The sequence below is a fragment of the Crassostrea angulata genome, chromosome 1, assembly GCF_025612915.1.
Source record: "Crassostrea angulata isolate pt1a10 chromosome 1, ASM2561291v2, whole genome shotgun sequence".
NCBI lineage: Eukaryota > Metazoa > Mollusca > Bivalvia > Ostreida > Ostreidae > Magallana > Magallana angulata.
Genome location: NC_069111.1, coordinates 29,856,885 through 29,883,852, shown reverse-complemented (window position 1 = coordinate 29,883,852; position 26,968 = coordinate 29,856,885). Strand labels below are relative to the sequence as shown.

At 32.5% G+C, this 26,968-nt stretch overlaps 1 protein-coding gene across 2 annotated transcripts; it reads left to right on the top strand.

Annotated features, from left to right (window-relative positions):
* The first annotated feature begins 6,998 nt into the window (after positions 1 to 6,998).
* Positions 6,999 to 21,075, top strand: LOC128163694 (glucose-6-phosphate exchanger SLC37A4-like). 2 transcript variants are annotated; one of them, XM_052827328.1, is made up of 11 exons: positions 6,999 to 7,055; positions 9,911 to 10,064; positions 11,284 to 11,421; positions 12,161 to 12,255; positions 12,941 to 13,076; positions 13,737 to 13,835; positions 14,378 to 14,542; positions 15,655 to 15,740; positions 16,473 to 16,586; positions 17,924 to 18,062; positions 18,334 to 21,075. In XM_052827328.1, exons 1-11 carry the CDS (start codon positions 7,053 to 7,055, stop codon positions 18,525 to 18,527), a joined length of 1,323 nt encoding a protein of 440 aa, XP_052683288.1. In that variant the 5' UTR covers positions 6,999 to 7,052; the 3' UTR covers positions 18,528 to 21,075. The 2 variants fall into 2 exon arrangements, with proteins under 2 accessions (XP_052683288.1, XP_052683299.1); XM_052827339.1 differs by lacking the exon at positions 6,999 to 7,055 and adding an exon at positions 7,529 to 7,645.
* The last annotated feature ends 5,893 nt before the right edge of the window (positions 21,076 to 26,968 follow it).

The following is a 26,968-nucleotide window of genomic DNA, read 5'->3' as shown; positions in this document are numbered from 1 at the left end:
AGACGATGCGGTTATTTAACGTTGTAATAAAATCCGTCTGCCAACAGGTCTCCAATTATTTGATTCAATATATCTGTATTTCACATTATATCAGTTATATTTTACCATCTCAATATCCAACAATAAAACGACTGATTGATAGATAAGCCAATATCTCACTACATTTGTATATTCTAACAATCAGACAATATCTCACTATATTTAAACAATAGGCAAAAAAAAAATAATATCACTTTGAATTATTTATAATATAAATATTGCTTTTGCAGCTGTTTGGTTATTAGGGTACAATAATTATAGTATCACTTGCATCAACTCTATAAATACTCAAATCTCTCAGAACGGAATGCAGAAGAAACGTAAAATAAACACAGAGTAGGATACCATGGGTAACAATTACACAGTAGTAAATCATCCGCAAATTAATTATCAATGAAAGATTGAATCGTCTGCCATTTGGAATAACCATAACCATTGCTTTTAAATGTCTTGGGGATCGAAGGAAATTCAATAGTTCTGCACATCTTTCGTAAAATTCAACAAGATTCAACGTATAAAACTTTTGTCTTCGTGTTAGCTCTACTCGATCTCATCACTTCTGTTGCTCATTTCTGTAAAGAGACTTCTACATTAGTTTACACAACTTTTGACGACGGCGAAGTGGAATGCAAGATCACCCATTTCTGTGGTTTTATTGTCGGGTCCTCGTCATACTCCGTCGTATTTGGGATTGCTGTGGAAAGATATCGAAGAATCTGTTATCCACTGAAACCACAGATGTCCTTTGCTACCTCTAAACGTGTTTGCATGGGGTGTTTAAGTATTTCTGTAGTGACTGGTATTCCTTTCCTATTCATGATGGGTAACTGGTACGCAAAGATGGATGGACAATCTGTAGTCCAATGTCTGCTTGGAAATAGAGGCAACCCAAAGCTTTGGCCATTTATTTACTGTCTCTGGTACTTAGCAATGGCAGTTATCTTTTATGTGATTATAGGATTCATTCAATTTTTGATTTGGAGGAGAATTCTTGCTCATCAATCTTCAAAAAGGAAACTAACTGAAGGCCAAAATTCAAGACATCAGACTAGGTATGCAACTTGCACAGAATTGCATAACATTGACGATAATTCCAAACCAATTTCAACAAATTCTAAAGCTACCCAATCTGGGCCTAACAAATCTATTCATCATGAATGACGAATTATTGTTCAAAAGGATGTGACCAAGGGGGAAAAAATAACGACAAAGAAACCTTCAAAAGATAATCAGAGAACAGGTCGATCAGACGACGACGAGAACGTCAAAATAACGTTGACGTTCTGTATTATAACAGTTCTTTTAATGGTCAGTTATACACCTCATCTAGCATTTAACACGTACATTGCGTATCAAAATTACTATGATCCGCAGATAAACATAGATCGGTCTTCTTTTACCATGTACTCTCTGCTTCAACATTTTGTTGCAGTTAATGGTATTCTGAATCCTTTTGTCTACTTTTTCAATGATCAAAGGTTTAGAAATTTGGTAAGAGATATGATATGTTGATTTGCAAATGTAGATTCATTTATAAGACGTCATACAGATATTGTGATATGCTTACTTGAAACATGCACTATGTGGAATAATATTCAAGTACAATGTATATCTATACTTAAATATGTGTTATTGAATTTGTTTTTCTCTTTAAAAAAGCTGTCGATTGTGTAGTAAAACTATTGTAAATTTTCTATTTAGATTTCCGTAATATTATTTGTTCTATGTTTTTTCTGAAATTAATTTACGTATAAACAAATGACCGTAATCTGCCTGATCAGCGTAATTTTAATGAGTCACCAAAGAAAGAACAAAACTCCGTTGATTTTACTATATTATATCTTATTTCTAATTAAATTTTCAATAGTATCATTTATTCATTTTTTCAAAAATAGATTTGTATTTTTCAGCAACATTGAAAACAATTTAAAGATTGCATGGGCTACGATGTTTGAAAAGTTTAAACAAATCGCGCAGTCATTTTTGTATGCAACGTTAGGAAGCAAATATATTCTTTTCTTCAAACAATTTTTGGACAACTTGGCTTAGAAATTCTAACCATATTTTTAGTCTAACAAAAACTTTATTTTTGACAGAACAATGGTACTGGAAAATGTTTTTGTTAATCAAAATTACTGTACTACAACAAATTCTATTCACATTTTTGGGCAATAAAATTCATTTATTTTTTTCATTAAATAAAAATAAATAAGGGACTTAGGTTACGGAACATCTTGATTAAGATGATATTTCAAATAATTAAAAAACGTGTTTCCCTTCCTATGCATTTTATCTATTAATAAATTAAACAGATTTGAAGTAAGATCAACAACATACATGTATGGTGTAAAATCTTTAAGATTTGAATCTGCAAAAATCTGAAATTTCCTGCCAGAGTCATTTAGAAACATATATTACTACTTTTCATCAATTCAAATCAAACATAAATAGTTGGTATGGAAGCTGTTGTAATTGTGGCGCTTGTCACTAAACCTCAACATGTTTGATTTCAGTATATATCAATGTGGTATTTTTTGTTTTAAAGTATCCTTGCGTTATGTTTGTCAATACTACATGTAGTATGTTTTAAGTAATGTGATACTGAAATCGTATATCTATGTTGTAATCATATGTAAAGATATTATGTAGTCGGAAAATAGCTCCTCGGAGCTAGTGTTTGTTGTTGTTTAACCCGACTTAAAAATAAATATGATCTTATCTTATTTTTTTTAAAAATCCGAAACAATAATGATATGTATTTTCTGTGTTGTTTTGCGATCAATAAATTGATTCTCTTATCTAAGCTGTATCAAGTTTCAATAACCACATGTGGCAACATTCCTTTGCCCGGACCCTAGCTAAGCATACGAATTGTGATTTATGCTTTGTCAGTAGTTTTGTTTTTGTGCTTTTGTTTGTGTTGAATAATTAGGAAGTATTTTCATGTTTAAGTTTAATAAATTGTTTAACATACTTTGATTTGCTCTTGATATATGAATAAATAGATAAAAGAAAGTGCATAGATGTAAATATTTTGTGATATTATCTTTTTTATCGAAACATTAAACATAATAATAAGTGTGGAGATCACTTAGTAGAGCATATATATATATATATATATATATATATATATATATATATATATATAGTTTCAAAGATAAATCAAATAGCAGGTTTGAAATCAAATGTTTTATTATAGAATATGAATCAGAAGAATGAATTCAGTGCTTTAAACATCACTGGATGGCTGCATTCCGTTAAGGTCAAACGACAAGTTCCTCGAGCATTTTTTTTTTGCATCTCCTCGTAATAAAGAGTTCCAATAAAAATTATTATTTTTATAATGATTTTTAAAATAATTAAAATTAACGTGAATATGGTCATATGCCTAGAGTGGTTAGAGCCGTGGCCGATCTCTGCAAGGAGCGTAGGTTCTAGAGGTTGTGAGTTCAAATCCTGGCCCAATATGGTGAATTTCGATTTGCTGTATTATTTATTTATTTTTATATCAGTAATTCAAGTGTATTTTCAAGAAGATTATGTAAGAAATTGCATTCTCTAGTATTTTGCAGAAATGCTTGGTAAGGTATCCTAATTTTTTTTGCAAGAAAGCTTGTCAGAGTAGTAGTAAACCATTAACAAATTCATGGAAAATGTTATATAAAATTGAGAAACGTGTCTCTGACCTTAAGCATCTTCGTTGCGCTTAAAATAACAAGAAATGAATCGAATCTTCGTTTGTCTCGGGGAAATTTGGCTGCAGGTCGAATAGTCGATCTAGAGACCTCCAATCTGAAGTGAATATGATACTCAAGAACTGACCTAAGCTCAAATAGTTAGAGCAGCAGCTAGGAACCCTGTTAAAACGTCAAGTAACACAGAAATTGTTACTACGCAACTCTTTAGTTAATACCACGTTTTTTTTTCTTTAAGTTACTTTACGACAACAAAAATGTTAATTTGTTCGGCACTTTTGAATTATATTTTTAATTCTCAAATAAGAAATAAATAGAATCGGGGTTAAAAGTATCAAACGAACCTTAATGGACTTCTGAAGGGGCATGGTCGCCCCTGGCCTTGAGGGTCTGGGATATCCCGGTGGATCCACTGAACTCCCAGTATCCCAAGGGTTAATTATGACCCCTTGAGCCGGTGGTGGGGGTGGGGGTTGAGGAGCTGGCGGTGGTTGTTCATTATTGTTTGATGTTCTTTTTGGTTCGGCAACAACTGAAATTAAAGAAAATTGCTATATTTCCAATGTTAGGAAAAATTATTGAAAATGAAAGGAGGGGGAAAAAGAAAGAAACTTACTTGCACTTATCAATTATATGTGATAGAAACACAAACTTGAAATAATCATATTTATTTGCTCCAAAGATTTTGAATAAGGAATGACGTCACAATGATGTATTTCAGTCACAGTTGAATGACGTCACAAACGTTCAAAAGGAGTTATTTCCCTTTTAGTTGAATCTATTTAAGAAATAAATTTAATTTCATGTTATACATGAATGATCTAAGAAGGCTGAGTGTCTTCAACTTTTAAACATGATATTTTTGGCGATAACATTTAGTAAAGATTTTCGCTTTAAAATTTGATCATTTTCCTATATTTCATACAAAGTTCTTCTTCTTAAGAAGATTAAATTAATCTAAAAATGGTCATGACCATCGGGCCCTCTTAACCTAGCGTATGGCAGTTTACGTCTGGTTACAACGCGCACAAGTGCGTTAAATATGGGACCAAGTCAGCGCACTTTGTTCAGGGTCCGGTCGAAATTGTTAAGACCCTTAAATATGATAGATAATTGTTATAACTTAGTTTAGGACGATGCTACATTGACAAGAGAACCTATGAAATTTTAAGCCATTCTGAATAGCAACTTTGCAATGAAAACGTTTCTCAATAAAAGCATTTAGTTTGACAATTGATATGATATTTGGGATGGAAAGATGCTGATGCATTTTTCACGTAATCAGTTTGAATGCAAGTATTAATATATTGAAAATTAAGTGGTATCCTTGATTGTCCACTCCTCGTTCTTGATGATGCTAGACCATATTAAATTGGCATGGTCACGATTTTGGTCAAAAAGTATTTTTCCGATTTTAATATTAACAATGCTTCAGAAAGGTATTTTTAATAGGCAACCGAAATTTGAGTGTCATTTGCTGAGTTATCAGCGAGTTACAGAGCTTGAAATTCTTCGCTATGTAAACAAAGCGTTTGTTTACATTTTGAACGCTGAAGTAAAAATTTCAGTTTTAAGCCTGAAACGAATGTGTTAAATGTTAGGAACTGTTTATCTATGCTTGGAATAAATAAAAAGATAAATAAGCTGGAGAAAGACTTTTTACTGGTATATTGAACCTATGTAAACAAAAAACAGGGCACGAGCCTTGTTTACATGACAAAGAATTGTAAGCCCGGCCTGTATCTTGCTTATAACTCTACGAATAAGTGCATTTCAAAAGCACTGTAGATAATAAAAACATAAAAATAGAACTTGACCAAAATCGTGACCATGCCCCTTTAAAAAGTGTTTACAATGTATATAATATAAACAATTAATTAATCTGACGAAAACACTTAAGAACGCAGTCCATATTTTGTGATTTATACATTTTTTTCAAATAAAAAATGTTGCTGTACAGTCATAACGCACTTTTAAAAGAAATTCAAAGTGCGTTGATTCTGTTCAAAATTTATCGCACTTTGAATTTTTTTTTTTCAAAGTGCGTTGATTTTGTTCAAAACTTTGAAAAAAATTCAGATGCGTAATTTTTTCACAGTGCGTACAAATTTCCACAACGACCGCAAATACTTAAGCTATATACATGTACCTCTAAAGTTTATCTTATTTTAAAAGAAAACTATACAACTAAAGTTAACCCTTTGGTTCACTGTACAATATGTGGAGAGAGAGAGAGAGAGAGAGAGAGAGAGAGAGAGAGAGAGAGAGGGGGGGGGGGGGTAACTTTGGGTGTCATATTTGATTTTACATTTTTGCTCAACAAAATGTTAATAAATATGTGTATGCAAAATACAAACTTTTAAAGTGATTGAAAAGATGTATACATTACAACATATTTACATTTTGATTCGATGCCGGTGAAAATTTGACTTGTTATGCAATTTTTATAATTAATGTATATATACATACACAGGCCTCTGAATTTCTATCAATAAGTCGTTAAGTGTAGGGGAAGAGAGAGGTATATACCCTATCTTTATATAAATACACCTGGTGTGTTTATATATAGATAGGGTATATACATGTATCTCTCTCGATCTCTCTTCCCTGTTAAATGTAGGGGAAGAGAGATCGAGAGAGATACATGTATATACCCTATCTATATATAAACACACCAGGTGTATTTATATAAAGATAGGGTATATAACTCTCTCTTCCCCTACACTTAACGACTTATTGATAGAAATTCTTCCATTTTGAATTGTCCTTTGGAAACTCATTTTGAATTATTTTTCAGAATTTATGAAATTAATATGGACAATTATGTCTGAACTTCAATTTCTATGCTCACATTTAAAAAATATTGCATATGAGGACTTATATCAGCCTATTTAAATACCCCCATTGTCAGTGTTCAAAAGAGAGGTACGTCCTATAGAATTAGAAGCAGTGAGTACCGTTTTTTCACGTGATATCCCATATTTAAGACAACAATACTAGAATCCGCGTTGATATTTTCTTCAGGGACATTCATCAGAATGCTTATGGGACAAAACACTATATGCTGCACAGCTTGCGCTTCTGCATTTGTATATTATCGCATTTCTACTACCGTGGCTATTCACGTATGTTAAAAACGTACAGTTACCTGTATTTATTTCAAGTGCACAATGATAAAGTCACCGATATACAGCTGTGCAGTTTTTTCTTATCAAAACCTGTTTGTACTTGTATGCGTATGTTTGTCAGTCGTTTGATACTGATCAATTGATCAACTAAAACAACAGTATTTTTCAATGTGAGCATGGAACAAAGTTAATGGTACGTAATCTTTCCTTTTTTACCTTCTAAAGTAAAAATCAAGATGTACAAACATTCCGGCAAGCAATTAAATATTGTGAATAAAACAGACAAAAACCACGTGCGTCTGTTGAATCGTAAACACGTTGTAGACCGTCATGCATTGCAACTCATTCACTGGATTGGAGAATCTGTTTGCCGAAAATACTGTCACGTGTTAAATAATGCTCTCCATATAAAGTAGTGTACCCGACCTGTTTAACGGCTTATTGATAGAAATTCAGAGGCCTGTGATCATGGTGATACATATATGTATATTTAGATTATTATGCCAAAAATAAAACATTGTCGAAGAATACCAAAACCTAAGATACTGCTCATAAAGTACATGTATGATGTTGTCCCTGTAACACAATCTTTCTTGTGTGTGTGAGGGTCGGGGTTAAAGTGAAAGAGAAAGAAGAAACGTAAACATGATGTCTACACATGCGTAGAGGAAGACCAAAACGTGGAGCGGATAACAAGTCCACTCGGCTGTAACAAGCCGTGTGGAGGTTTTTTACAATATATGATCCCCTCGAAACTGATTATGGTGTGACAGCTTGATAAATGTAAGCACATTTACGAATGTTTCGGTTAAGTATGCAATAAATGTTTGAACATCTTTTTTAAATTGCTGAGATCGTAATAATAATTATAATATGTTTACTTTCATTTTCCGTTGATTTTGTGTTACAAATGTAACCATGTTAACCTGATTAGGCATTTGCATACATACATACGTACAAGTTAGTAAGACAGGCCAGTATACCTGTTAATTTGTAGTTCAGGCTCCGAATGATTTAAAAATTGTAAAGTATTGTTGGAATTAACAGATTAAGATTTCAATATACAGCTGGCATAGGTAATACAATATGTATATAGTATATGTGACAGTGTATCCCCGAGTACCCAAACTCCGTCACCATATGCAGAAAACAGTCCGCGTTTCTCTGCAAATTATTTTTGGCAGTTTTTATCATTTGCAATCACTAATATATAACATGAAACGTTATAATTTATAAAATTATTTACAAAAATATTTTTATTATTATTCAAATAAGCCCTCTGAATACGACGTTTATCACACGTGCTATCATAACTTATGAACCTAACTCCGTCACCCACATGACCTATGATAGGCCAGGGACTGAAGACACATTAACAATTTAGTTTAAACTCAACTTGTATCTAGGGCAAGTTATAATAAGTAAAATCGGTGTATACAATTTAAATTGTGTATCATTTCATCAAAGTGAAATGATCGCCAGAATAAAAAAAATTGTCCTTGTAACAACAATCAATTTTTCACAATGACCTTTTCAGAATTTATGGATGTCGTTTGATTTTTGTCCTTACATGTTTCAAATATATCATATCAATAATCAATATATTAATGGTTATATTATTTATTTATTACATTTTTTATAAATGTAGCATATTCTATAATTACCGACACACCGTATATATCTGTAACCCTGTATAAGGCAAAAATTACGGCATGAGCTTTTTGACGTTATCATCAGTGTAGTGCATAAAGGCTATTGCGGACTGAAAAAAATGTATTAATAACCATAATAAAAAATAAATTACATGTGAATGTTTCATTTTGACCTCTCTTAAAATGACTGACCACAGTAAATAATCAAATAGGCCCGCATGTCAGAAATATCGTTATTTTAGTGCACCCGTAAAAAGGTGTTAGCTGATTTCACGCAATAATTGTTGCAGAAAAAGAACAGGGTGTAATTTTTTTATGTTTGAACACATTCTTAAATTTAAACGTTGTAAATTGTTGACATTTGATTGAGGATTTTTGACATGCAAAAAATGACGTCATAATCGCACTTGATTTCAAACGGCGTGGAGTTTCCCGAAAGTGACGGAGTAAGGGTAGTGACGGAGTTAGGGTGCTATGCGATATATGCATACTATGCAGTACCAGAGAAGTATAGCATTTTGTAGTCTTGAACAGGTACATGTACTAATAAATATACCTACATCATACTCACTACTGTCACTAAGCCTAGTAAATCAAGTCATATATGTACTACTCATGACATGTAAATCATACTGGTTGCCCATCATCGCAGAATCCTATAATATATATTTTTTTTTTTTACACATGATAAGCGCAAGCTAAACATGCTACATACCAAACTAAGACACCATTGCATACTCAATTATGATTTACACAAAATAAATATTATAGAAAGCGGTAAATTTTTCATGTGGATCACCTAAAGGCGCTTACCATTTTTCTTCAAATGCTAAAATTATACTATCGCTAGAATTTTTTTTTAATCTGCAACAACTGGACCATTTTCATATAATTTCATATACTCATCATTTATAATGGGGCGATGAGTCATTTTCCATTAATTCTAACAACCAATTATTCCCATTAGTTCAATTGTATATCAACGAAACTGGTTGATTCATTTATTAATACAGTTTATGTGCATGTTTCATATTCTCGTAGAAATCACATATTTTGCTATTTTGTAATTACAAATTCCTATCATGTTATAACACTTGTAAGTTTTGAACAATTTTTAAATTTTAATAGGGAAGACCTCGTAAGTTGTCAGAATTTGTTTCCTAACCATATGTGTATGTTTGTTGTTCGTATAATTATGTACAATATGTTCAATTCAAATCAACATACATCGTCAGAACCCAGGGTTTTCTATCCGTTACACTGCTGAAAGCAGTGTAACAGATAGAAAACCTGTTGGTTCCGACAATGATCAACGTAATAAATTTATTTATTTATCAGTTTATCCTACAGAACCTTTACTAATTGATGATATAACTCTGAGTACTCTTTCTTTCAGCTCCTCTTTACAATGGGAAAGATAAGTCGTCAGCAGTTGATGATATTCAGCAGTGTATATGTTGCATATACACTGTATGTATATGTCCGGCGGTCTTTTTCCTACACTATTCCAATACTGGTCACCGAAGGGAGACTAGACAAGAAACAACTAGGTACTGTATATAATACATGCAGTCAGCATGTAGTTTGATCAATCGGCAAAGATTATTGATATTCCTTTAATTAATCTACACACACAAAAAGATGACTAAAAAACATGACTATTCATTCCAACAATTTAAGACTTGATCTATAATGCAGCGGTATTCTCTTTTGTATTTGTCAATGGTAATAATATGGCTTCAATTACTGGACAGGTAACAGTTTGATGTTTCATTATCTGTGTATTCATGCTGAGGGTTTCATTATCAGAATAATTGTTAAGCTTCACATATTGTAAATTGGAAAATTGGAAATTGTGGGTATGCCGATAATGAAATGTCAGTATATTAGAATTTTATGATATTTTTATAATTAAGTATAGCAGTGATATAGCAAAACATTCATTACCAGGGTTGATGGTCAGTTTATGTCTTTTCTGAAACCTAAAGCACACCTTTATTGTGATTAACAATAGCTTGTTATTAGCACTTGACCAGCAAACAAGATGTTTTCTTTTGATGAGCATTTCAATATATATTCCATTATTGAAAATCGGTTTTATATAATGACAGAATAGTAATGTATTGAGATTGTATTATTGTATTTTTCACTAAAGGGAGTTCCACCCTTAATGTATACTAATTTGTTTAATATATCTTTGGAATATAATACCATACTTACAAAAAGGAAATAATTTAGTCCAGTAATTAAGTGCCTGTAGTTGTATTATATTATGTGATATTGAAATGTCATGAAATGGGGTTTGTACATGTATATGTTGTCAACCATATATGTATCCAAAACTTGTATTTCTGTTTGTGCTACAAAATTTGCAAAAATTAGGAAAATGTTTAACTCTTTTTTGCTTTAGTCATTTTTTGTGATTTGAAAAGTTACATAAAGCAAGTAATACAAATGTACCAGATATAATTTCTGTCTATTTGATGATTTGCAATGTTAAAGTGATAGCGAAAATTACATCATCGCAGAAAATAATTGAATATAAGGAATGTAGTAGTTGGGACTATATACATGTATATATATGAACCATGGATATTAACCTTGGTAGCTCAGTGGCAGAAGAACTGACTAGAGTTGCAGGGGTCTTAGCTGGGTTCGATTCCCATATAGTCCAGCCATAAGTTTTCCATGTATTTATATGCTCATTCCTCCTTTCTTGTTACAGTAACGGTACGTAAAGATTAAAACAATGAGATCTGAATGTTGTAGGGCTCATCATCAGCAGTCAGTCCCTGGCTTACACCCTCAGTAAGTTTGGCTGTGGTATCCTAGGGGACTTTGTGAGCCCTCGTATCCTGCTGTGTGTTGGGTTGGCTTGTACTGGACTGACCGCCATTATTTTCACAGGTATACTTTTTCATCCCATCTGCCATTTGAAATAAAAAAGGGATTTATATACTGGTACTAATAAAAATGGGATCAAAACATGTGACAAAAAGATTCTCTCATAGTTTGTGATGAATCCAACTCATTTTGTGGATGAAAGTCATATGCCATCACAAAACATGAGAGATTCTTTATATCTGGCATCAGGGTATGTAACCTTGGTAACAGATAGTAAAAGATCAGACTTGATGTAAGGGAGAAAACCTGATTTTTGTACTACAAATTCCGTATGATTTCAGATAATCCCTCTTATACAGCTCTTGTTTTTTTTCTCGAGTCATATTTTTATTTGTTGCTTTTCAAGAATTTTTCAAACAAAATTGCGTCAGAGTTGATTGGTTGAGAAACTGTAAAGCACATTTTCACATCAATTCATAATGGTATTATCACCCCACCCCCAACTCTCCCAAAAATTAAAAACATTTTGAATGTAAGTATCCTCTTTTTAAAAACTTGTTCAATTAAATATCGTCTTATTTATGCAGATTTTTCTCATGAATTGATGGTTTAAGTAAATGAATTCACCCTATGCAAAATTTTGTTTTTATGACATTCTTAAATTAAATTAAGTCGGCAAGTTTTAGAAAACAACTAATTAAAATAGTGGCCTCAATTTATTCAGTTTATCCATATACTAGTATTCTGAAATCATTGTTGGTAGATTTATGTGTGTTAATAAAAATCGTTTGTTTTTCTGCAGGATTTGATTCAGTGTTTCTCCTCAGTTTCTGGTGGTTCCTCAATGGCGTGGCTAATGGACCAGGGTGGACCTCCATTGGTCGAATCCTGAAAGCAGTAAATATATCTCCTTTTTTTTTTTTTTTCATTTTCTCTAAATGATTGCATTCAGATACCAAAATAACATTATATAGTCTTATCTGTTGCCAAGTGAATTGCCTGCGCTGAGGGTAATTAATAAACTGTGTCTATAAACCAATCAGATTGCAGCATGTATTTAACATGAAAGTATAATAAAATATAATATGATGTATTAAAACTGCATTTATGATTTTTTTTTCTGCAACTGCATGCAGTCTTTGGTATTTCCAAAGAATTTTATTTTTACAATATTATCAGTTGATGACAATGAGAAATATGGGACACTATTTTGAGATTGAATTTTCTTTGCTTGAAATGATACTGCAAAATATCGCAGAAAATAAGACTCTGTGGCAAAATCAAAGACATACATGTAGGATATTTCATGTATTACGATTCAAATTGTACATAAATTCCCATGGAATATTTTTTAGTTAATATAATTACTGTCATGATAAATGAAGTTCTGAGAATGGGATGAAAAATGCATCTTGGAGTTGTAATCCATAATCTTCCTATTTTAAAAAGTAGCATACATGTATATCATACATTGTTGAGTTCGAACAATCTAAAATTATTTAATTAAAATAAGATCATTAACTCATTGATGGTTTTCTGTGATGGATTTTTGCATTGATTGATGCTTTATTTTATGCTCTAGTGGTGCTCCCCAGAGCAGTTTGGGACTGTATGGAGTGTTGTGTCCACATCAATGAACCTGGCAGGAACAGTTGGGCCTATCGTCACCACCCTGCTGGTTACAAAGCTGGGCTGGAGGTACTGCATCCAAATCGCAGGTATTGCATGACTATTTTCGGCATTTTAATTATTTTTTACAGCTGTAATTTATTCCTTAGGTTTGGGAATTGCATGCATGAACCATTTTAAAAAGGTATTGCATGGAGACACATATACTCACTTGAAAGTTCTATACATAGTCATCTCAGTCAGTAAAAATGTTTTCTATTCACATTTTTCACTCCATTTGAAATGAAAGGCTAAAATCCCAGTTTCAATCAACATGGAATGTTAAGCAAAGGTTAGAGTTCATTGATACATTTTTTTTGGATGTAGTACATGTAGTCATTTTGTGTATGACAGATTGAAAGAATTTTAGTGGTGCATAAAATGTGTACATGCAGTGTACGAAGGCTTAATTTGCATGACATGTTTGTAATATATAAACATCTCAATCATTTCTTTTTTCCTGGCTAACTCAACAAGGAAAGCTTATTACATGTATTGCGTTATTGCATGTGCTTCACAGGTGCTTTGCTGGTCATACTATTACCGGAATTATGCAATTGGTGATCATTTCATTATGATTTTACATAATTATGCATATTTTTTCATTTTTATGAATATTAATTTTGTTTTCTGTTGTAAATATTTAATCTGATTTTTTGTTAAATATGTGTGTTACAAGGTGTACGAGCGTAAGTGTTGTTTTCATTTAGGGTCGGCTGCTGTTGTGGTGGCACTATTTTGTTTTGCTGTTGTGAAAGACAGACCTGGCTCTGAAACAGTCAACCAAAGAAAAAATGATAAAAAGAAAGGTACATGTACATGTGTATTTTTTTCAACAGAATGTTTGTACCGGTATATATATCCCTTTTGAGAGTGATATTTGAAATTTTATTCACCTACATTGTGCTCTGAAAACTATTAGAGCTAATCACTAATATTGATATTTTGACTTAATGTTCTTTAATATGATAGATGCCACTTACCCAGTACCTATATTGAGTTTGGGGATGAGTTTATATCCCCATTTGTATATTAAACCAAGAGTTATTTTTATGTGTGGTACAGTTACACACAAATACTGAGGTGTGTTCAGCAGAGCAAGTGTTCACAAGCACTAGCTTGCCAAACTTCTGTTGCAGATACATGTATAGGAAATTTAGGCCAGCACCTGCTCTGTTGAACACGCCTCAGGTTCATTGAAAAATCCCCCCAAAATAACATGATTCTACAAAAATTAACTGAATAGCACAAACATGTAGTGGCCTCTCTGTTCAAATTTTTATCTCCTTTATCAAAGATTTCAGAACTTTCAAATTATCAAGCCAGCTGGTTCTTTCTTCTTTTTATTCAGATGACAAAGAACCTGAAACAAATATATCACGTAAGGAGTTGCTGTTCTTGCCTGGTTTCCTTGGTAACTGTTGCTGTTACTTGGGAACAGCTCTAGTCCAGCACGGTGTGCTACAGTGGTCCCAGCTCTTCATTGTGCAGGAGAAGCACCAGTCTGTGCTCACAGGTACATATGTACTACAATGTAATAAGTGCTCTGAAAGAATTTGTGTTTTCTTATGAGCTTCATTCTAGAAAATAAGAAATTTTTTTTCTGAACCTGCTGATGATGAAATGGGCTCTGTACTTTTTCAACAGTATTTGCTACTTTCATGCCCATGCACATAAACCACCAAAGACATTTATTGTTTAAAAAACAACTTAACAAAAACAACTGTATGATATGTGTTTCAGTTAAAGTGTGCATTATCATTTGATCATGATTAATATTTATGCTGAATGTGAACTTTCCATATCAGTTGTTGTCCAGCATAGATAATATAAATCATATTTTGTCATATCATATCATATCATATCATATATCATTATATAAATAGTGCCTGTTTGGGAGTATTTTGTTATACTGAATGTCTTTTTTAAAATTTTTAAGAAAATTTTACTGCTTTTATATAGGAATAACGTGAATTCTACAGCGAACCGTACGCGCATAATTTTCGCACATGTAACATTTTTTAATGTTACCCGTTGCCAAGTGCGTTGCTAACGCTGAGGGTAATAGTAAATATTATTAACTGCGTCTTAACCAATCAGATTTCAGTATTTAACATGAAAGTATAACAATATATCATATCAAAACATATATAAATCATTCACGGTTTGTTATTGTCATTTTTTCATGCAAACTTTAAGAGATTTTATTAATAATCTCTTTTTGGGAACTTTTGGATGATCAAATAAAATTGTTACCATATATAGCCGTACTAATGGTCTGGAAATAAATTGAAAGTTTACTACAGCTACTGTTGGACAAGAGTAGTTAAAACTGTATTTTGAGTGATTCTCTGAAACCATGGTAATCATTGTCATAAACATGTTTATATTTAAGAAATTAAAATGCTTACCTGCAGACTCTTCTTGAATAAATTAAATTTTTGACATACTAGATTATCTTGTCATGCATTAATTCAGATAGGAATCACATAAACATATGCAATTGTTGTACATTGTAATATGTTATGTCAGTGGCTATACATGAATATAAACATGTTTAGAATTAAGGGATCAATTAGGGTCAAACCAATCACTTAATTGATGTAACTTTTCCTCTTTGGTTGCCAGGAAGTGGTTTCCTGAGCAGCGTCGACATTGGAGGCTTTGTGGGATCATTTCTGGCAGGCTACCTATCTGATTACATGGTTTCCAAGGTACATGTAACTCTAAACACAAAAATATTTTATTTTTCCTAGAACTCGGCCTCTTTAAAAATCATGAAAAATGATAAATTGATAAAATTAGAAATGTAAATGTAATAATTATAAGTTCAGTTTTGTGAAAAATTGTAAAACATATAGGTTCACTGTGATAAGTTGATTCATGCACAAATGTTTTATGTAAGTGATGTATAAATTGGTATAGATTTTATTGTTAAAATATTTATAGAGATTAGTGGTAAAAATCAATATTTACCAGAAAGCAAAGGGTTCATTTTGCAGTTCAATACAATGTTATTATTACTTCTTCATTTGTTTGATTTAGAAATAGTATTTGAAATATGTATGGATATGAGTTATAATTGTGTCAAAGTACTAGCTTATATATAAGGGTTAAATTTTCTAGTGGCATACAATACTGTAAACGTATTGTATTTGGCGAGTACGATATTTGACCGAAATTAGTTTTCGAACAAGTTGGCGTGGATTTGAATTAGCACATTCCTGAATGTGACTATTCTTATACATAGATGTATGACATTTAGTGATGTACTTGATTTAGCGGAGGGCTGCATTCCGCCAAAAGCGCTAAATAGAATACACAGCCAAATTTAAAACGTTTACAGTTTTATTTCCCTTTGTATAAATATATTAAATATATGGAAGGAAAAAAATGTAGACATCAGTTTCATACAAATGAATGTTATCTCATTTTGTTTGCCATAGAATCCCGGTATACCTAGGCCTGTCATTAGGAAGACACTGGTGCTGTATTTTGAGATTCTGCTTGGTTGTGTGCTGTACTTTTTCACTGTTCATATATCAGAGGCCTCATCCAGTGTGAGTGGATTGGTACATATATATAGTTTTATAACAGTAACTTGATCAGAAGGGTCGGATCTTGTCGAGTTGCAGGTCATGGATCATCAGATCAAACTCGACGCTTCGCGTCTGGCAACCAGACGTGATCAGGCTCTGTGGATCAAGTTACTGTTTTATTGATGAGTTTGTTATATACCCTTGTCTAGCTATTTAAAAGGTATAATTACAAAACTATCTTTTTGAAATTAACTGTATGACGTTTAAGCATTGAATCCTTATTTTTTGAAAGATATATAAATCTCAGACCTGCAATGGTGTGTTCATACAAACTGAATAACGCGCGTTAGTGCGTTAAGAAAATTTGTATGCACACATCGCTGCAGTTATTAGACTGTATACTTCAAAAAATCATGATTAATTCTTATATTTACATTTTTTTAACTTCTTGCCTTATCTGCAAATGTGATTTATACCTTAAAATTCCTATCTTATCCTAAGGGTAAGTTCATATTAATGGAAGAGCCACAGTAACAGCCACAAGCCTGAACTTTGATTTTTGTTTCTTAAGTTGCAGTTTAGAACGTTCAACGTTTGTGATGTCATAATAAAACTCGTCATTTTAACCTTTGAGTACCCTGTGTGTATTACAGTGTTATAACTGCCGTAGCTTTCAACACACTTTACAAGAAAAATTATATGTGGAAAGTAAATATTTACTTATATATATATATAGCAAAGTTATTTTGAAATAGCTTTTAAAATGCGCTAAATTAGAGACGTTATGTAATGCGCACTACGTCATCAGTTTTAGAGAGTGGTGATACAGAATTGGAAACCGACAAAGTGGTGATCCGGAAAATCAGACCACACTCTGTAAAATTGACGGTATCAAGAATGGAAAATTCATGGATATATAATGATAAAGTAATTTGTCATACAGTAATCGCTGCATGTGTCAACATGTAGCCATCATATTTTGTTTGCAATTCCCTTGATTTTTTAAGAGAACAATCTAAAACGAGCCTATTTTCAACCATTTTATGATTATTGCAGAACATCTTATTTGCCGGCCGGGTTAAATATTAATTATAGTCTGTTGGTGAAACATTGATAAATCATTTCACCAAAACTGTGTCATTTTGCCCTTCCAAAGAGCAGTACCAAAATTAACTTGAAGGAGTTAATGTTCATAAGTTTAAACATATGCAAGAAATATGAGATTAAAGGATTGATTCATTGCAAGAAATATTTTACAAAAACTAAGTTCTTGTGAACATTGGAAAATTTTGTAAAACATGAATTAAGAAGATATATACTTACAGTGTATCATTCTTGTGTCTCTTCACATTTTGTAGGCCACTATGACAGTGGTAGGTTTCCTAATAGGAGTAGGTACTTACGGACCCATCGCTATGTTTGGAGTCATGGCCATGGAATCAGCTCCAGACAAAATTGCTGGCACTGCCCATGCAATATCAAGCATGTTTTCTAATTGTAAGTTCTTTCTAGCTGTTCAATTCATTTGTACACATCTACTGTTGGGTTGTATTTTTTTTCAAAACTTGGCTCATTATCAAATAAAATGGCCTTCATTTGAATTTGAATTTCATGGCATTTAAAATGATATGTATCTGTAAAAAGATAAAATTCATATTTAGACATGCAAAATATTTTTTGGTTGTGAAAGTCAGCTTAAATGAATTTCATCACAAATGTGACCAATCTACAGAACTTTGTGTTGAACTCCTTTGTCTGTATTTTCCAGTTGGTCTGTTGTTAGCAGGCTTCCCTCTCAGCTACGTTTCTAGTCTCCTGGACTGGCAGACGTCATTTCTTCTTCTGGTCACCCTAGTCATCATCATTGTCTCGTACCTTCTGCTGAAACTCAAGGCAGAGTTGTCTTCCTTTAAGTCGGCCTCAGGGAAAAGGTGCAATGTTTTTACAGTTGTATTCCATTGACAGTATAACCAATGTTTAATATTCTGTTTTGGAAGTCTTGTGCAAGAATGTTGAAATGAAGTGATCTGTGGTTTCATCAATGTTGGTGGGCATCTATTTTTTTTGGATTTAATGAAAAGCACAATATATAATATGATTTTTTGTTAACAATAATCCATTAATGCAATGCGTTATTAATTCTAAATTGCACTGTGATTACGGTTATATTTCATTTTGTCTATCTACTCATTAACAAAATCCATGAGAATTGATGTTCACCAAATTTTGATGAAACCACCCATAGTATACATGAATAAAGGGCATTCCTTTTGTGTATTTTTATTTATATATTAATTTAAAAAGTAAAAAACTATTCAATGATTTTCTTTTACTTGATTTAGTAATTTTTGGTAACATTATATTTGAACTTTATTTCACTTTGAAATTACACTTAGGAAAAATTTTAATGCTGAAATTTGATATAAAATATTTTTTTAGTGAAGAATCAGGATACCAAATGATTTCCTTAAGAACATATTCCTATTTAAACAAAAATAAAACTGTTTTTAGACATGTACTTGTGTTCGAAAGGTAGAGTTTTTTCAGTAGTAGTACATGAAATTTTGCTAGTCTAAGACTTCTGGGCAAGATTTAAGAATAAATGTTATTTATATTACTATTTAGGTATACTGGTACATTTAATATGCAGAATTACATTTTGTGAATTATGTTAGTTTTGAATAAGCTGATATTTCAGTTTGAAATGATTTTATGGTGTACTGTTAATGCACCGTTTCAAACTTTATTTTACAAACATTAAATGTCTCACTTTAAGAATCTTAATGGTAGCACCGTTTTAATTACTCATTTGTTCATGTGAATGTATGAACCTTAAATGTATGCATGTGTCTGCCACTCAGCTTTTTTTGTGTAAAAAAAAGATTGGTAAACTAGATGCAGAATTTTTTTTTTTTTAAGGTCAACTTATTGATTATTTTTGGTTATATTTTTGTTATTTATTTTTAAAGTTCAAATGAACAATCAAATATTCTGATTAATTTTTTTTTATTAGTATTCAGCTTTTACAAAAGTGTTGCACAGGTGGAGGTATTTTTGGATGCATAGCAGGTTTACAAATATGTTGAATGCATATCAATTACATGTATAATTTTTTGAGAAAAAAAAACACTACTTATTTTTCTGTTCCTTAAAAAGTAATGCTTATTTTTTAGTGTAGTAAGTGCGTGACTAAATACAATTTTATAATACCAGATTAATATAAAATTTAAAAAAATGATTTGGGAAATGACAATTGCTTAAACTCCAGGCACAGTTCTAGATTTTATTTCCTGGGAAGTCCAAGGGATTATTATTTTTTTTTTTGGGGGGGGGGAGAAGTCTGGAACTATGGCCATTTTTTTGGTAATACCTGTAACATTGACCACAGTTAAGCTTGAACTCAAAACCCTGTGGTTTAATAACCAGAGGCTATATATTTGCTGTGCTTAAGGTTTACCCACTTTGTAATGCTAGAATATGTAGTGCTGATATGAATGTGGCAGTAATGCCCCTATATTACTGTGAACCAAACTTTTATTTTTGTGCAAGATATTTTTGCAAGATTCAAGAGAGTCTCATTGTCCCAAATATTTCTTGCCACAAATCAGTCTTTGCCATAATAGTTACAGTATATTAACAAAACAGTTGTGCATGGATAAAGCCTTGTTGCAAAAATAAGTTGCCATGAGCCAGTTCATCTCGGATTAATTGCCAAAAAGGTTGTCGTGAATAAAAATTGTTTTACAGTATCCACACTATATGTATCACACCTGCCTATGAATTGAGTGATATCTGAATATGTAGTCAGTCAATGATCCCGATACATTTGTACTTCATATAACTGATGAGACTATCAGTATCGTTTCTGATATGATTCTTTTGTAAGCATACATTGACTTTAAATCATTCTAAAGTCTACAATTTGCTCAAGTGGTTTTTTTTTAGGGGGGGGGATGGATTGAAAAAGGGTTGGTGCTGATTTAATGTTTTATGCTGTTTTGTGAACATCGATTTGCCAACTTTTTTGTGACATTTTGGTACTTGAAAGAGTACATGATTACAAAATTTGTAATCGTAATCTTATGCAAGGAAGTTGAAAGAAGTGTTATAAATCTTTATTAACTCATTGAATTGCCACAGACTACTCAAAAATTGTCATAAATAATTTTAAGATCCAGATTTAAATACAGGTTTGTGCAGGGATAGGGATTTTTTTTTATCATCAATGTTGAATTGAATGTTTGATTTTCTTTTTCATGTTCAAATTTGTGGATATAAAGGTACATAAAAGTACATATATGAGTCTACATGTATTGATTTTTAGACTATTCTGTATGTGTTATACCAGGTATATATATGTTATACAAGGCATGCAAAACTGTGTTCAAAATTATTTTTCTATACAATCCTTTTGTATTGTAATACATCTATTTTGAATATTTAACTGTAATATGTCTGAAGTTCATAAAAACTATGACTTCGTTTGTGGTAGATAAATTGTGTTATCACAGATTTTGTTAGTTATAACTTGGTTTGTAAGTGCAATTTTCCTTATCTTGGGTCAATGGGAAATGATGCCTTGGTTAATTTGGAGTATTGATTGCTGTATAAATGCGTTAACAATATGCAAAAACAACAACACAAAATGCTGAAGATTAAACATCAAAGTCTTCAAGTACATAAATCCAAATATCTTGACTGACTTAATTATTGTTTAAGGATTGGATGACATCATGTGCATGAAGATGATGAATTCATTATACAAGATAACCAGATTATTTAGGTTTTTAAAAAATAATAATTCCAGTCAGTTGTATAATTCATGGACAAGAAAGAGTTGAAAATTTAAGAAAGAAATCTTCATTGAAGGAGGTAGACATTTTTCTATACATTAGACGTTTTTCTTGTGATAATGCCGTGATGTGCAGCTGATCAATTTTATTCTATACCTAGAATTTCATTCCAAAAATATCGAAAAGGTAAAGTGCAGATGCACTTTAGTATTTAGTTTACCTGTATCGAAAACAATATGTTTGATCAATATCACTGTCCACAGGAATATCTTCTTGTTGGCTTTGGCGTCGGATAGTCAATCATGAATGCCTGAAGAATCTACGATTCATGTATGTGACGTCGGAGGAACAGTACATAGAATGGACTGTGTGGTCCATCTGTCCTTATTGGGCATTTGCATTAGCAGTCAAAGCATTTGACACTGCCATTTGAAAAAGAAAAAAAAAGAACGGTAACAAACCAACAAATTAAGAAGGCTCGATGGTCGTGGCTATTTTTAGACTATATTTATCTTCTTTGGAAGAAGAGCTCTGTACAAAGATGTACAAAAATATTTAAATTTTAGAGCTGCATGTAGAATACTTTATAAAAAAATTTCTACTGAATAACTTTTTATAGCTTAAAGCGTGACATCTAAGAGTTTGAGTTAAATCTGACGGCTAATTTGTCGACCACCCAGCCTCTGTAATGTTAAAGCTTGGGGTAAATAGTTTTATCCACATACATGTATCTTGAACATCAATATCTCTTGTACCATATCTCAAAGTGAGTTGGACGTGGGTTTTTTATTTATAAGAATCTTTGGATACTAACTCTTGACATTTTTTTCTCTCTGCCAAACCGAGTCGAGGTAATAAAGTTTGACTGTAGATACACAAACCAACATCTTCAAAGTGAAAGCAAGTTGACATAATGCATGTAGTAATGTGATTGGGGGGTTTTAATTACAAATATCTAAACACCCCCGCAACGAGTTTTAGCAACTAAATAGAATGTTTGGAAACTTAAAAGGGGATAAATAAAGACAACGTATAGATATGCAGAATAAACGATAGCTGCAGGAAGTTTTTGATAAATGTGAATATCTGCAGGAAGTTTTGATATGATGAATTGTTTGGGAGTTATGCCTCTCTGTCTATTTATTGTATTTGAACTGTCATGCATTTAAATAATGTGGAAACACGAGGTATGTTTTCATTCATTAAAATTCAAATTGGTTTCAGAATTTTCACTTTCATCTGATATCCCCAGGACTAAAGGACTGAAGAAGAATATAAATGAAAATAAAAATCATTTTGTCACTCTAGCTTCTATTATTTTAAACAGGCATCCATTCGTCTTTTGAAAATATATACATGTATATTTAAGGTTCCAGAGTTACATGTACTTCATGGGACGTAATACAAAATTTGTCATTTCTTACAAAACTACCATAAGGCAATATTGTCAATATTCATCTTTTTCTAAAACTTGGTTGGGATGTCTTGATTTTATGTTTAACTCACTTACAAGCAATCGCCAACATGCGGGTCTTATTTACTGTTTCCATGACAACTCCTTGCTATTTTGAGGTCTTTATAGATATACATAAATATACTTGTAATGAATATCTGTAAACGAGGTTCATGTCTTGTTGAGAAAAAGAAGAGCTTATCTTCTAAGTATCTCGTTTATAGAACAAACATGTTATATATACATTTATTATACTTTCATGTTAAATACTGAAGTCTGATTGGTTTAGATGCAGTTGATAATCCGTTCTATTACCCTCAGCACACACACTTAGCAACGGGTAAGATAACGAATTGTTACATGCGCGTAAATTATGCGCGTACGGTTCGCCGTGGAATTCATGTCATTTCTATATAAAAGCAATAACAAAATCTCTAAAATTAAGACATTCAGTATAATAAAATAATTAGTGCCTGTTTGGGAGGATAACATTTGAAATTGACACCCCTCAAAAACCATTGTCACCTCCGCTTCGCGTCGGTTGACAATGGTTTCCTCGGGATGTCAATTTCAACTGTTACCCTCCCAAACAGGCACTATTTATATAGTACTACCGGTAGCACAGCCTTACAGATGATTAAATGGAACCTTCAGATTTTTTATTTGTAAATTATTTGTTAAAAATTAAGAATAATTGTATCATGCCAACTTCTTCATAATAATTGTATACTATGCTGTATTATATCTTGTTGAAATTCTCGTTCCATACATAAATTAATCAAATTATTAGAGACACTTACTGAACAGAAAATCCTATATTGGTAGAGCTATTTTGTATATCTGACGTTTTAAACAATGTACATGTAGTTCTTTTTTTTAATTTTTAGCCCAGCTGAGCTGAAAGCTCAAGTGAGCTATTCTGATTACATTTTGTCTGTCGTCCGTCTGTCTGTCCGTCTGTCTGTCTGTTAAATTTTCACATTTTCAACATCTTCTCAAGAACCACTGGGCCAATTTCAACCAAACTTGGCACAAAGCATCCTTAGCTTAAGGGGATTCAAAGTTGTGAAATTTAAGGACAACACCTTTTTGAAAAGGGAGATAAACAGGAATTTATGAAAATTTTCGAGAAATTTTCATGAAAAATCTTCTCACGAACCATAAGACCAGGAAAGCTTATACTTGTGTGGAAGCATCCTCAGGTAGTGTAGATTCAAAGTTGTGAAAATCATGATCCCCGGGGGTAGGGTGGGGCCACAATGGGGAGGGGGTCAAAGTTTAACAAAGGAATATATAGAGTAAATCTTTGAAAATCTTCTTCTCAGAAACTAATCAGCCAGGTAAGCTGAAACTTGTGTGAAAGTATTCTCAGGTAGTGTAGATTCAAAGTTGTGAAAATCATGATCCCCAGGGGTAGGATGGGGCCACAATGGGGGGTCAAACTTTAACATAGGAATATATATCGTGTAAATCTTTAAAAATCTTATTCTCAGAAACTAATCAGCCAGGAAAGCTGAAACTTGTGTGGAAGCATCCTCAGGTAGTGTAGATTCAAAGTTGTGAAAATCATGATCCCCAGGGGTAGGATGGGGCCACAATGGGGAGGGGGTCGAAGTTTAACGAAGGAATATATATAGTAAATTTTTAAAAATCTTCTTCTCAGAAACTAATCAGCTAGGAAAGCTGAAACTTGTGTGGAAGCATCCTCAGGTAGTATAGATTCAAAGTTGTGAAAATAATGACACCCCGGGAGTAGGGTGGGGCCACAATGGATAGGGGGGGGGGGGTCAAAGTTTTACATAGGAATATGTAGAGTAAATCTTGTAAAAACTTCTTCTCAGAAACTAATCAGCCAGATGATTCTTTATAATTGTTAAGACTTTGGCCCCAGGACAATTCTTCGGCCTCACAAGAAGGTTCAGAGTGTGATGTATGTTTATATCATATATATATATAAACAATTGTTAAGGGTCTTTTTGAGAACTGCAATACTCAACATGTGATATAACTTCAAAATCATCCTATTAGAAAAGGGACTAATGATTATAATCGTAAGAATATCCCAGGGGAAATGGATTTTATTTAAACAGGATCTACATGTATTATTGTACATTGTCCTGATAGTTTGTATTATGACTCCATTAAGCTGATTTTATCATACCTATTGTTCCTCAGGTGAGCGATGTGACCCATGGGCATCTTGTTTAAAAATATTGTGGTTTTATTAATGCCGTTTTGTCAAGTTCTTGAATTAAATGATACGGTATATTCCACTAGCATTAGAGAACAAACCCCATATCAAGCCACAGATTTTTCAAAAATTGTGTCAAACATATGAATTCTCAAACAAACACACCCATATGTCGCACTGTGCTCCAAGTTTAAATCCTCACCTATTTTCAGAGGTTAACCAAATAATGTGTACAATATTTTATTACATGTATACCGTTTATGGTCAATTTCCTACGCTATACTTGATAAGAACTGCAATTTACTTAGACATGATTACATCACAAAGCGCACGAGTTATTTCCTTACAATTATATCCTACGAAATGCTGCAAAGTATAACATTAGTTTAGAAGGACAAATTGTATCAAAGTTTTTAAAAGTTCAAAGCTTGAGAAAAATTTTTTAAAACAATGTAAAAACAGTTGATGTTTTGCTTTTATTTACACATTTTTATAATTTTCTCGACAGAGAATCAACTAGAACGGGTATACGCAATTTGAATTACTGAAAGAGCCCTTCGATCCTTAGCACCAGATCCCCATAACGCGTTGGTACATTGTAAAGGCTTTCTTTTAAAATGATGACATGAAATTACTTTCAGAGACTATATGCCAAAAATATCTGCCATGAGTGCATTTTCGCTTTACAAACAATGAATTCAATCCCAAGACGAGTTGCATTGGAGTCCATATAAACGAAGGATTTATTTTCGCAACATAGTTATTTTTGGTTGTCGCTCCTTTCTTTAATATGGACGAAGAGGCCGTGCAGTAGTGCTCAGACCTATTGCACTACATGCATATTGTTCGTCGAGGACACACATTACGTAACTAATTTCTGAAGATCTCAAAACCGTATGTTTAGGTGAATGGTTGCAGATGATTAAATGTCACGATTGTTCAATAAAGGTGATAATTCTACATACATATGTAGCTTTATAAAAAAACATTGTCATTTATATTGCATGTTTGCTATAGTAATCGACCACCGACAGGGAAAGTAATCATACACTGTGGTCGTTTTTCTTTTACTTTTTGTTCTCCCTGGCCGATTTTGCAGCCACCAAGAATCGAACCAACAACCTCCGGTCTGATGATCAGGGACTGCTGTGGCATTTGCGTTATAACCCTTGACGTCATGATTAAACTATCCGTCATAACAGAAAACAACAAGTCATCGTTCATACCGACATACTGTGTGAATAACTGTACTCTGATACAATTTGTGATGTTACCAAAAGAAAAAATCTTCAAAATTTAGATCAACAGGAATTGTGAATTAGAAATGTCACTTACACCAATATTCTAAAAATTATCAATTTCCATGAAAAGTTTCATACGTGTCATATACGGGACAAAAACTATTTCCAGATTTTGTTTAAAGACAAGGTTATTCCGATCAATGACAAAAGTGCCCATTCTAAGTTCATCAAAAACGTTTCAAATGATAGGGTTAAGTATTGTTTCTTCTGTTCTTGCGGTTAATTTGTAAACAAGAACTGGGCTCTCTTTTTTACTTGGGTGGGATTCACGTACAGGTACGTGTATACTATTTCTGGCGGGTATACTAGTATTTTTACACACCTGTCACACGGGAGACTTAGTGTCTACATTTGTGTATAGATGAAAATCTATGGAGGATATTCTAACACAAAAATAAGGGAAAACGCCTGCATTGTAGCGGGGATCGGAAATAAGAAGGTGTGCATGTATATGAATCGGTTTGTTTAAGAAACTACCCCCAACAAAAGAGTGTTCGGATAGAGTTTCGTTGTATCTGAAAGATAAGGCACAATCGGCGTGGTGGTCTCCTTTTATCTATAGAGGGACAGCAGGTTATCTTTTGAATGCATCAGAAATATGCAACAGAAATACTTCTAACCATTGTACTGTTTTGCTGAATGATTGTTAATTGTCATTGGGTGTG

Bases quoted from the DNA above. Each gene is read 5' to 3' on its own strand.
- LOC128163694 (XM_052827328.1), top strand. The intron at 15,741-16,472 runs GTACATGTAACT...TGTTTGCCATAG, and splicing joins CTGATTACATGGTTTCCAAG to AATCCCGGTATACCTAGGCC. The intron at 16,587-17,923 runs GTGAGTGGATTG...CACATTTTGTAG, and splicing joins TATCAGAGGCCTCATCCAGT to GCCACTATGACAGTGGTAGG.